General features: G+C 37.8%; 3 protein-coding genes across 3 annotated transcripts; 2 read left to right on the top strand and 1 right to left on the bottom strand.

The window, feature by feature from the left end:
• Positions 1-259: 259 nt before the first annotated feature.
• Positions 260-4,955, top strand: LOC114536092 (tetratricopeptide repeat protein 1-like). The gene is made up of 8 exons (XM_028557443.1): positions 260-765; positions 1,376-1,436; positions 1,547-1,659; positions 2,152-2,188; positions 2,298-2,387; positions 3,418-3,476; positions 4,380-4,434; positions 4,647-4,955. The coding sequence occupies exons 1-8, from the start codon at positions 271-273 to the stop codon at positions 4,760-4,762; spliced, it is 1,026 nt and encodes a 341-aa protein (XP_028413244.1). The 5' UTR covers positions 260-270; the 3' UTR covers positions 4,763-4,955.
• Positions 4,956-5,710: 755 nt separating this feature from the next.
• LOC114536093 (tachylectin-2-like) lies at positions 5,711-9,345 on the bottom strand. The gene is made up of 2 exons (XM_028557444.1): positions 9,272-9,345; positions 5,711-6,572 (listed from the first exon to the last, which is right to left on the bottom strand). The coding sequence occupies exon 2, from the start codon at positions 6,562-6,564 to the stop codon at positions 5,842-5,844; it is 723 nt and encodes a 240-aa protein (XP_028413245.1). The 5' UTR covers positions 6,565-6,572; positions 9,272-9,345; the 3' UTR covers positions 5,711-5,841.
• Positions 9,346-11,200: 1,855 nt separating this feature from the next.
• Positions 11,201-12,462, top strand: LOC114536104. The gene is made up of 2 exons (XM_028557456.1): positions 11,201-11,434; positions 11,578-12,462. Exon 2 carries the CDS (start codon positions 11,743-11,745, stop codon positions 12,460-12,462), a length of 720 nt encoding a protein of 239 aa, XP_028413257.1. The 5' UTR covers positions 11,201-11,434; positions 11,578-11,742.
• The last annotated feature ends 378 nt before the right edge of the window (positions 12,463-12,840 follow it).

The following is a 12,840-nucleotide window of genomic DNA, read 5'->3' on the forward strand; positions in this document are numbered from 1 at the left end:
GCGCAATGCATCGCCTGACGCTTGGGTATGGGGATAAATCGTTATTGAGAGATTTGGTGGCATTCGTTTCCCCCAAAATTTTAAAATTTTTAAAATTAAATCGAATTAAGTAGAGCATATGCGAGCTCTTTCGTTTTGGGTGATCCAGTTTTGTCCGGTCAGCGTTGATTTTGGCACACGCATTATGGTCAGTTGGAATATTTGTTGAATGCTTATCAATACTTAGTGTAACTAAAATATCACATAATTGGCAATTTTTCCTTTCAAAACATGGCGACACCACAGAATGAATTAAAAGTGAATCTGTCAGAAGAACTGTCGTCGAAGGAAAAAGAAAATGGATCAATTTCTTGCGAGGAGAAGATTGCTGTTGTAGAGGATAACATTGATACAGAATCGTGTTCAAATAAGATGAATTTAGACAGGATTGATGATGCGAATGAATTGTTGAAGAATGCTGAATCAGAATTCTTAGAATGTACCGACAAAAATATGTTTGATCAAAAGTGTGAAGGAGAGAAAAACAGTAGCATAGGTAGCGCCGTTAGCGGCGCTGTGAGAACAGGAGAAGATTGCTGTAGCAACACCGGCTCAGTTGAGGATAATGATTTGGATAAAATTAGGAAAAACAATCAAGTGTCTATGTCAAGGGATAGGAAAGTGAATGAGACATTATTAGAGGAAGATGAGATAGGGTGTTCTGGGGATGAACAGGAGCATTATGAGTCTGCAGAAGAAGAACATTTAACACCAGAAGAAGCTAAGGTAAGAGAATGTCCATCCTGAACCTGCCATATATGGGAATTACGTACATAACATGGAACCATTCCATTAAAAGTCTTGTCCTTCTATGTCATATGAATGTATGTGGTGTCATTGGTGATGTTTATTGTTGGGGGTAATTGATAAAAAAAAGATTTTCTCTATGCAAACAATTAACAAAGTTTGAAGATTGCACTATTACATGATGAAGGTTGTGTACCTTGAGAAAAAAATGAGAAAAATTCTAAACATGGAAAATGTAGGCAATTTTCAAATTTGTGGGCCCTGCTTAGTTATGAGCAGAACTGATGCGTGCACACCCAACAGAATATTACCTTTAATTAAGAAGTCAGGCTAAACATTCCAAAACAAACATGTTTGGTTATAAAGCTTAAATGTTTGTTTTTATAACCTTATAACATCCTTTATGTTTACTTTTCATTTTTAAAGTTAAACAGTTAATCAAAATGCACAATGTTTTTAAAAAGCATAAACAAACCTGGAAAATACTTAGTTCATGCTTCATAACTCAATGCAAATGCTGGTAATACTTTAGTTTGTCTGTGCATGGTAGAATTATGCCAGCTAACTGGTTTTTAATCACTTTTATTAGGAAAGAATGAATGAGGCTTTAGAACTCAAAAAGGAGGGAAATGATCATTTCAGAAAACAAGGTTAGTATACTTTGAAATTACATATAAATAAAGGTTACATTTAAAAATACCTAGGTACAGTCAAAAAGCTTTATGGACTTTACATCAAACTCGTGTTGTATTTTCTGCAGAGTATTTTGAAGGTAAAGAACTGTATACCAAAGCTATCAAACGATGCCCTAAGGAATTCACAGAAAACAGATCAATATTTTATGCAAATCGAGCAGCGTGCTTTCAGAAACTGGTATGTCCTCTCTGCAGTATATTATTATGTGTACTAAGAGCTGCATTTTAGGAATAAAGATACCTCCCAGAGTGTCTCAAGTGAAATTCCTTTAGCAAGTACAGCATTGAACATTTTGCGAGTTTTATTTTAATATTAGCTACCTTTGGCTTTGGACATCGCAGAGCCATGCAAAAGTAACTAACACATATTGATGAGATTAATCTTTTCCACATTCATTTTTGCAATGTCACAGTGGCTCAACAACAAAGACCCTTCATTTTCACAAGAGTAAAATGAATTCTTGACATATACGGAGCGCATCACATTTAGTTCACCATTTTTTTAGACCTCCCGTAAACTTATCACAGTTAAACTGTCTGATAAAAAGTTCTGCAGTGTCTTAAATTTCCGGTGAATCCTCAGATGTAGCTATGGTATCTTTACTGAAATACATGTATATTTTGCAGTTAATCGTTCCAACATTTCCTTTTTTATTTTTTAATATTCAAGGAAGACTATGAAAATGCTATTAGTGACTGCAGCTCAGGTATTTCTGACACAACATCTTCCTGGCATTATTCAGTGTTTTTAATTTCAGTGTGTATTCTTGCAGAGGTCACACCGTTTTTCTTAAACATTTTTCAAATATTTTTAAGCACTGGAACTTTCTCCAAGCTACGTCAAGGCGCGACTAAGAAGAGCACAATGTTATGAACAGGTTGAAAAGCTCGAGGAAGCTTTAGAAGGTACCGTAGCTACATTTTTGTTCGTCCGCATTTCCTCTATCCGCATTTTAACACTTATTCACCGCGACCTAAGGAAACATTAGAGAGCTTAAGCATGCGACGTTTTTGTCAACACGGACGTCACGCGTACAAAATTTAACGGCTAAAAATGGCGTCAGCCGTTCTTGCTTAAAATCTACGACGGGAAACTGCACGGACTGCGGTTTCTGATTTTAAACAAAAACGGCTGACGCCATCTATAACGCCAAAATTTTGTACGCGTGACGTCCGTGTTGACAAAAACGTCGCATGCTTAAGCTCTCTATTATGTTTTGTGAACCCGGGACCATTCGATATCTCACGAGGCGAAATGTATTTGTTTCTACATTCCGAGGCTAAGCCTAACTTATGCCAAACCCTTGCTTTGCCACAAAATTTTCGTATAATATTTCGAATCTTAGGGCGCTTTCCTTTAAGCAGCCAAAATGGTCCGACCGGTACCGGTTATATTTTGAATTGAAATTCCATTAATAATATAGTGGTGAACAGCAAAAGAGTATTCCATTAATAATATGGTGCTGAAACAGCAAAAGAGTGTTCCGTTAATAATATAGTGCTGAAACAGCATTTCCTGTACCAGGCAAATGTATGTACAGTACATGTAATAACTGATTATTGACTGAGCGTGAGGTCTGTAGCTAAGTACTGTGAAAATATCAGACCGAGGTTTTTTCACAGTACAGATCAAACAAACGAGGTCAATTATCTGTTTATTATATGACTGAACTGCATGAGACATCGGGGATACTGCTTCAGATACGGAACTTAGAGTACGGACCACGATCCGTATATAGGTTTTTACGGACCGCTCGTCAACCAATGAGAATACAGGATTTTGAAAAGCCATATAGTAAATAACGGTATACTTAAATGCAGATTTCTTAGAACACTCTAAAATACCAGTAATCTGTCCTCGCGTATGACATTTTAGTTTTCAAATAGACTGCCATTCAAGTCTCGTTTCCATTCAATTTTCCCGAATGTGTTGTAGATTACAAGATTGTGTTTGAAAGTGATAAATCTTGTCAGCCCGCGAGAGAAGCTATTATGGTAAGATTTGTTATCACTATTTTGACGTTGTTGGTTTCATATAAATGAAATGTAAAATTATCAATAAAACTCGAAATAAGTGAGCTGACAGCAATCTTGGACACCTGTAGCCCTGTTTAAACTCCATTTTTTTTACCACGGCACGGCTGGAATGGAAAAGCCTGAACACTAATAAAATTGGGCATGGAGACCATTTTCGCCGTGCCATGCAGATAAATTAAGCGTTTATAAATAAAACGGCGGGCCTATCATATCGTTAAATGTGGATACATTGAGGTCACATGCTGGATTAATCCTTTTTAAAACTAATCTTGGGTGGCAATTATAGCCATATTTCACGGTATATAATTATATGCTTCAAAACTTTTTTATACAACCCACTATTTCAAGTGCAGTTTTAACCTTTTATTTCAAGTGCAGTGTTTTTAGCCACAATGTCCAGTATTTGATAATTAAAAAACTCGCGTAAGCCCGGTCGTAACGTTAACATGCACATCTCCAGAAATTCAAGATGGCGACAGGCTCACTACGTGATTTCCGTCAAAATATTTCGTAAACTAAGCAAGATACAAAGAATTGTTAAAAAGGGTTCATTAATAGTTTTAAGTTTGAAATGAAATGAAAGGAAGTAATTCCATACGTAGAAAGCGTAGTGGAGAACCGTCGCGAAAGAAAATCGCCTCTACCACTCACTTTCTAAACTGTTCATGCAGGGTTAGATCCAGGGCAGTTTTGTACAACGGGGGTGCAGGCCAGTTCTTGGGCATTTGTTAGGTCAACCTTGTACCAAGGGTCTGGCTTTCTCTGTGCTCAGACTCTGTGGGGAGGGGAAACCCTGGGTACGAAGTTGTTGTTGGCACGGTATCTTTACTAAATAAATTTTTACCTTACCCTGTATTGCAGAGATTGCCGGAAGAAATAAAAATAAAACACGAGAAGTTAAAAGAAGAAATGATAGGTAGAATAGCTGATGTTCTATATTTGGAAACACGTTGTAATATCATGGCAAACATGCAATATCCTAATATTCCCAGGAAAAGTATTGTTAACAATGCCGGTGGACTTTGTTGATTCAAACCCCCCCCCCCCGAAAGATGCACCTTTACCTTTCATATAGCTAGCAACAATATCACACGTTGCATAACCACGTAATAATTTTGATTTCTTCAGGCAAATTAAAAGACCTTGGTAACATGGTGCTTCGCCCGTTCGGTCTTTCAACAGATAACTTTAAGCTGCAACAGGACCCAAATTCGGGAGGATATTCAATAAATTTTCAGAAATAACATATTCTAATGAAATAGAAACATGCCAGGTAATTAATTGTTCAGAGGAGGTCGAATGCTGGCGGTCGACCATTTCAAGAAATCGTATATATCTCTGCCTAATCGCATATACTAATCTTTTGCGAAGCGTTGAATACTGGATCTGCGAAAAGACATTGCTAACTATGGTTACGTCAGTGTGACCCACGGACGGAGGGATGGGTGGGGCGGGGTGAGTGTCGGGGGGTGCCAAAAGCTGAATTAAATGGTAAATTTAAGTAAATGATATTTCCTCTCCATTGGATTTAGTTTTCATCGCGCGTCTAATGACCGCTTTAGGAAATCTCTTAAGACGGCCGCTATTTAAAAACACTTTAAAAAACTTTACAGATCACCGGCGCGACTCGTCTTCATGGGATTTAATTTCCCACGGGCGGAGAGAGAGAGTGCGCCCACGGTAACCTATATTTTTGCAATTTTCAATACTTTTTCTATAAATGACCACTCTATATTACATTACACTAGCCGATTTTCCAACGTTTTAAATCCAGTCGAGTGGTCAAGTGGTTTATCTCTCGTGCGCGATGCTTAGGTTCGAAAACGGGTCGGTACAGTTTTTCTCAAATTTTTTTAAAATTTTTCTATCTTTCGAATATTTGCAAATGCAGAAATTGAACCACTGACAATACCTTTTGGGTAGTTTTAGGTCAGGGTTTGGGTCTGGTTTATTTTCGCAGTTTACTTTGTCATTTCTAAGAGTGGTAGAGTATAAGAGTAAGAGCTTTTGATGGGTGGAATATAGGTGATCTTCAGGCGACCCTCTCTCTCCGCCCGTAGAAAATTGAACCCATCCTTCATTCGGTTTCAAAGTTAAAGATGGCTGCGAATTCATCGTTCTGGTCTACTCACAGTTCCCCCTGCGACCATTTCACGAAAAGGTGTTAGAGATACGAGATTTACAATCAACTTGGAAATGTTTATTTCAAAATTCAAATGATACTTACAAAATATATCTACCAGTCAAACAACTGTTTTGTAGGCGTATAATGGTTATATGCTTGCATAACATAGTCGCTGATTGTTCAATCTAACTGAAAATATCAAAACAGAAACTTAAAATCTGCCCAACCAGCGGTGCCAATCTTCTTTGAACGCGCGGTCCAGTTGTCTGCACCATAAGTTGGAGCTGTGGCTTTGAGAAAGGTTCCATCTTGTGGAGTGGCATACAGGTAACCAGCTGGACCAAAAAATAGGAACTTGAAACTTGCCCATCCTCCGGTACCAATTTCTGTGGCACGAGCACTCCAGTTGTCACTACCATATGTTGGTGGGTAACTTTTATAAAAAGACCCATCTTCTTTAACTGCATAGAGGTCAGCATCAGGACCAAAGAAAAGGAACTTGAAACTAGCCCATCCTCCGGTGCCAATCGTCGTTGCACGGGCTGTCCAATTATCTTGAGCGTGCGTGGGAGGAGAGCCTTTCAGAAAGGTTCCATCTTGTGGAACAGCATACAAATCACCTTCTGTGTCGAAGAACAAAAATTTGAAACTCGCCCATCCGCCAGTACCAATCTTGGTCGCACGAGCGACCCAATTATCTTCGGCATACGTGGGAGGTGGGCCTTTTAGAAAAGATCCATCTTGTGGAACAGCGTACAGATCACCGTCGGGACCAAAAAATAGGAACTTGAAACTCTCCCATCCCGCAGTGCCAATCTTTTGTGCGCTGCTAATCCAGTTGTCATTGGCTTCCACTGGAGGGCTGCGTGTGTAGAAGGAACCTCCACTTTCAACAGCAAACAAGTCTTTTTTGCATGCCATGATTCACCCTATGAGAAAGATCAGCTGTTTTGAAAAATGACAGTGAATGATAAAAGAATGACTGGCGCAAAGAGAATGCCAATTTTCGCCAAATCAAGCGTAAACAGCCGTAGATTTCATTTGTAATGTAAACATGTAAATCAAGGCCTATAGACCTTTTCGGTAATTACGTCACAAGGGCTCACAACATCGTTTTAAGTTTAGAACCACCTTAAACGAGATGGATTTAAATTTCATTTTACGTCTGGCAAGCTATATGTGCAAAGATGCAATTTCGGGTTATGGCTCATTTCAACATTTATTGGTCAAAATGAAAAAACGTGTGCTTCTTCATGCATGTGTGAAGAAGGCTGCTTTGTATCTTTGCACGTGGCTCGTGAGAGTAAAACTTGAAATCCATATCATTTAAGGTGGTTCTAAATTTGAAATGTTGTGATGTTGAAATTTTATAACGTAATTACCGAAAAGGTCTATTCAGACCCCGTTTACACTAGAACGAAAGTTTCCGGATTTGTAAAATTATCCGGATTCATTGTTGCACACATGTATCGGATTCGTCAGGCGTTTACACTCACATTACTTGTTCTTGGAGGATTGTTTGGTCGTCACGTTTGAATTTCTTCGGATTCGTCGTGCAAAGCGTTTACACAAGAAAATTTTCCGGATTCAAATGTTTCTGCATGGATACGAAGTTTCCACAAACTTTTACGGATTCAAAGTTTCCGGATACGGCTTAAAACCGAATACATTTTCGATCGGATTCGTTGATGCGTGTGTAAACAGCAACATGAGTCCGGTACTAAAACATTCCGCTTTCGTGATGAATCCGGAAACTTTCGTTCTAGTGTGAACGGGGTCTCGAACGAAATTTTAAATGTACGCTGTGTTTCGTCAGAACGCAGAGTTGTTTGAATCACGCCGCCCAAACCACTCCTATTTCTGACGACCATGCCCATTCCTTTACTCTTACATTAAACTAATATCAAAGTTAAGGGTTATTATTGAAGATATTAGGAAGTTTACTTCGTGCTAGTTTTAGCCGGGAGCCTTGCAAGAAAGAAAGCTTGATATACACGATATATTGCAATAAAACATCTATTGCAAACAAACTAAGGGGCTGATTACATGGTATCGCGGATGCTCGCCTTCCAGAGCTGTACTCCGCAAGTCTCAAATTTTGAACAAACTAGAACCTTTCTTTATATTAAATCTTTCACAAATCACTTTTTCTTTTTTTCCAATCTCTCCCGAATCACATTACCTCTTCTGAATTACTTCATTTAACTGTCCGTGAAATGTACTAACAAAATAAAAATATCCCTAGTCTTCGACATATTTCAGCCCAGCCAACCGGGCCAAAAGTATTTTTCAATTACGTGGCAAGCTTTAGCGCTTTAGCCCCGCCTGGGCTGTGTTATCACGCGTCAGAATAATTTTAAATCCCGGTCCACCCCTGGATTATACCGAATTCAAATGGTCACGAAAACGTTTTAAGCTCTTTTACGGTATCTCTGGCCCCAAGAAACTTTTTCCTTTTGCAAATTATGTTAAACAATCATCTACTAGTGGGTTAAATTCGCGTTGATATAGTTAATTTTTTATTTCGTGACTATGCAAATCTGGTATAGTGTAAGTCATGCTATGCCGTGACTTTTAAGTTCTAATCATCATTCATTTCTTTAGAAATTCATTGTGTTCACAGTCAGTGAACACCATGCATGCAAAATATTTACAGCATAGCATGACTAAATTGTCGGGCTAGTATGGAAAGCTATGACTGCCTTGCCGTGCTTGCCGTAGCCAGCCAGGTTGTTTAGTCCTGCTTTGCTGATATTGAGCGTGAAACAACAGCATGACTGCCTTATGTGCTCAATGATCTTTATATCTTGGGGCGGGTTGTATCAAGGCCGTTTAGCTTTAACAGTGGATAAGTTTAAAATAGAAGGCAAGTCTATAATTTTGTTCAACAAGCAAACTAAATGCTTTTGACCTTAAATACAAAGATACTGTTTACAACTACAGATTCAGTGCATAATATTCAAGTTGACTAATTCAAGAGAGTTGTTATTTAATTTTGACTTATCCACCGTTTATGCTAAACGGGCTTGATACAACCGGACCCTTTTTTTTCACGCTCAATATCACGCCACTGCCGGGATTTTTAAAGGCAGACACAATTCACAATTGCAATTTCACATAATACTCTTAAGTCAAGACGGCCTCGTGAGATGCAATGAAAATCAATTATAAAGTTAAGCAACAATCCTGGACAAAACCTGTTAATAACACTGTTGGTAAAGTACAATTTTCATTTCATTCCGATTAACTTACTTGTTACATGCGATATTCTCCCCCCATCCCCTTGGCAATGTTGGCAATGTTGGGTTTAGCAAGCAAAGGCAACTTGAAAAGATATCCAACATTGATTGGGGGGTAAAGGGGGGGAAACACTTGCTTCAGGTTGCACCAAAACATTTTTTTAAGAATTTGAATACTTTTATTAACCGTTTTGTCCAGGATTGAAGCTACAAAAAAAGAAGGATCCCTGTGACACCGCGCCAAGGTCTTACATAAACCTAGGGCAACCAAATTTCATGTCCATGTTCACGTTTCGAACACAATAGAAAGCTTAATATATACACAATGTATCGCAATGAAGCATCTATTGCAAACAAACGATATAATATATACTAAGTTACTAACTTACCTAATCAATAATTGATACAGAAATTTTTTTAGGTCTTTACTGCAGCAGTATCAGATAGCGTTTGAATGCGGTTTAATAATAACCTTTTACACAACGGAAATATTGGTGTCTATGTGAATAAATTACATGCAGTGATGCATATTACCAGGGCAGGGCGGTCAAACGACATCACACAAGTTTTTGTTTTCTTTGTCGTGACCTTTTCTTCAGAAAAGAAAGTAATTAAACGACATAATAAGTAGATTATGTATATCTTGTATTCTGTCATGTTAATTTGTAAATAATTAAGCTATATATTCATTGTGGCCTCTTTTGTTTATATATACCTTATATCTTATATTCTTCAGAGTGTAAATGATTGTTTCATTCGCATTTAGCACTGAAGATGGCTTATAGTTAAGTCGAATTAACAAATTATGTCGGAAATTGTAATCGTGTCTGTCTTAAAAAATCCCGGCAGTGGCGTAGGCATGTTGGCTGTTTAGTCCAACTTTGCCGATATTGAGCGTGAAAACAATGAATTTCTAAAGAAATGAATGATGATTAGAATTTAAAAGTTGCGGCATAGCATGAATAAGGCCCTGTTTACACTATCAATTTGCATAGTCACGACATCACAAATTAGCTATCAACGCGAATTTAACCCACTGGTAGATTACTGTTTAACATAATTTGCAAAATGAAAAAGTACTTTGGGCCAGAGATACCGTAAAAGAACTTAAACATGTTGTCGTGACCATGTGAATTCGGTATGATGCAGGGGTGGATCTAACACTAGTACACTAATTTGCATTGCAAAACAAAGTGGTTATTTTTAGCAGTTTTCTTGTGTCATGCAAATTAGTGCATTCACTATAGTGCTAGACCCATCCCTGCATTATACCGAATTCACATGGTCACGACAACATGTTTAAGTTCTTTTGTACTTTTTCATTTTGCAAATTATGTTAAACAATAATCTACCAGTCGGTTAAATTCGCGTTGATAGCTAATTTTTGATGTCGTGACTATGCAAATCTGATAGTGTAAACAGGGCGTTAGTCATGCTATGCCGCGACTTTTGAGTTCTAATCATCATTCATTTCCTAATTTATTTTCTTTATTATAATTCTTTTATTCCAATCGACTTAAATATAATCCATCTTCAGTGCTAAATGCGAATGAAACAATTATTTATAGTGACGAAGAGTAGAAGGTATATTATAAACAGAAGAGGCCACAATGAATGTATACGACATGTAAAAGGACGAAACTCCGCATTGTCAATAACAACTTAAGCAAAATCACAGTCGTTCCCAACTTGGCCTTGTATGATGCTCAGACGGTAGAGCATCGTTCTAGAAATGCGAAGGTCGCGGGTTCGATTCCCACCGCGGTCAAGTAGAATTTTCTGCTTGCCCGGTTGGTCATATTTGTGTTGAAGAACAAATACACCTTACATATATATATATATATATATATATATATATATATATATATATATATATATATATATATATATATATATATATATATATATATATATCCAAACAATGTGCCCTCCCGGGTATCACCAGAGCGCAATGATGACTCCTGCACTTGGGACACAGGACGTACGGTTACACTTACACATTGTTGGAATTGAATAGTAGAGTCACCAGAGCGCTCAAACTTAAACAAGCGAGCGTTGCATAAAGCTTACGGTGAACGTCTTGCGATGAGACTCTCCACACAATTCCTAGAGCGCTCTAACCGCATGCATATATATATAAATATATATTGCTCTATTTGCTTGCAGTATTGAGCACTCTTTTATCTCATACGAAGAATTTCTTAATAATTGTTTATATATATATACATATATATATATATATATATATATATATATATATATATATATATATATATATATATATATATATATATATATATATATATATATATGGATTGACAGTTTATATACACGTGCGTAGACACGAATGGAACTCATTATAATTGAACTTTGAAACTATGATGACAATATTAGGTATCAAATAGCAATCATAGCATTAGCATATAGACGCACAGCGAGACGGAAAAGGTGTAAATATAACGCATGTTTTGTTAAATAAGTAAATGAAAGAAAGACGGGCTAACCTGAACGATAAACGATGAAATAGACAGCTAAAGGATCTCGCCACAGAAGTAAGACATTGACTTTATATTCTAGTTTGTTTACGCAGAATTTATGCATTGTATGGGTAATTTATACGCCACACGTGCGAACATTTATAGGCTTATATGCATGTTTACTTTAATATTTCTTTGTATTAATTTGCTCTATTTAGATCGAATTGTTATTATATAATTTATAATGCGATTTGCGAGACTTCTTTGGTTTAATGTCTGAGATTACTTGCTAACCGGTCGTCTTGGTTCCGACGAAACACTATTCGATTTCTTGCTAACCACGGTTCGAAGGAATTTGAGACGAATTATACTGTAAAACGACAATGGAAAATATGACATCGAAAGACGGCAATTGCGACGATTTTAAGAAAGCTAAGATGAAACGACGAAACGGCAAAGCAGCATTAACACGGCTCGGGAAAGTTATAATAGTCCAAATCGAGGGGAAACGTTCGACCGATGAGGTTCAAAGGGCGCTTGATAATTATGAACACGCATTTGCCGACCTGGAAGCCAAACACGAAGAAGTGACAATGCTAATCGAAGATGACGAACAGTTCAATGAGGAAGAACGATATATTGAACAATGCCAGGAAACCTTTCTGCGCTTAAAAATTGACGCGCAAGATTATATAAAGCAACAGACGAAAATATCAGAGATGAAACAAAATACTGTCGAAACCGGAAGCGTAAATACTCCCGCAGAGAACTTGTCGAATGAAGAACAAATTAACGAAATCCCGGCCGGCGAAGAAAGTCATGCATCGATACCGAATGAAGAAAATCAAGACAACCAGATATCAGCACCAGTAGCTCAAGAAACCCAAAGTCATCCTGTACAACCCAGCACATCTATTAATGATTCATCGTTCAACACAACTGAGAACACCGCGGAGACAGCAACTCATATAAGCAAAGGAGAAAGCCTATTTCGAATTGAGAAGCCAAAGATGCCAAAATTCACTGGTGACGTCAGAGAATTTGGAACTTTTAGAGCGGACTTTAAGCACTTGGTGGAAATTACAGTAAACGTGATGCAATAACCATTCTGAGGTCTAGTCTCCAAGGAAAACCGCTGGAAATGATCAAGGGAATTGGTCAAGACTATGATGCCGCATGGGAATATCTCGATTCCGTGTATGGAGATCCACGATTTGTTGCTGACATCATCACTCACGATATCTCCAAGTTTAAGCCAATAAAGGACGGAGAAGATGCCCGGTTTTGCGACTTGGTCCATTTAATAAAGCGGAGTTTCAACACCCTTAGAGAAGTAGGACGGGAGAATGACATGGATAACAACCACATGCTGGCTATCATTGAACAGAAAATGTTTACCGACGATCGCAAAGTCTGGTCACGCTATTTGGAGAGTTCAAAGAGTCAAGCCACATTGGAGTCGTTAATTTCCTGGATGACAA

This window comes from Dendronephthya gigantea, unplaced genomic scaffold, assembly GCF_004324835.1.
Source record: "Dendronephthya gigantea isolate DGI-Jeju-01 unplaced genomic scaffold, DenGig_1.0 000130F, whole genome shotgun sequence".
Taxonomy (NCBI): Eukaryota; Metazoa; Cnidaria; class Anthozoa; order Malacalcyonacea; family Nephtheidae; genus Dendronephthya; species Dendronephthya gigantea.

Bases quoted from the DNA above. Each gene is read 5' to 3' on its own strand.
- LOC114536092 (XM_028557443.1), top strand. From the start codon at position 271: ATGGCGACACCACAGAATGAATTAAAAGTGAATCTGTCAGAAGAACTG. The intron at 1,437-1,546 runs GTTAGTATACTT...TATTTTCTGCAG, and splicing joins TGATCATTTCAGAAAACAAG to AGTATTTTGAAGGTAAAGAA. The intron at 2,189-2,297 runs GTATTTCTGACA...AATATTTTTAAG, and splicing joins TATTAGTGACTGCAGCTCAG to CACTGGAACTTTCTCCAAGC.
- LOC114536093 (XM_028557444.1), bottom strand. From the start codon at position 6,564: ATGGCATGCAAAAAAGACTTGTTTGCTGTTGAAAGTGGAGGTTCCTTC.
- LOC114536104 (XM_028557456.1), top strand. From the start codon at position 11,743: ATGGAAAATATGACATCGAAAGACGGCAATTGCGACGATTTTAAGAAA.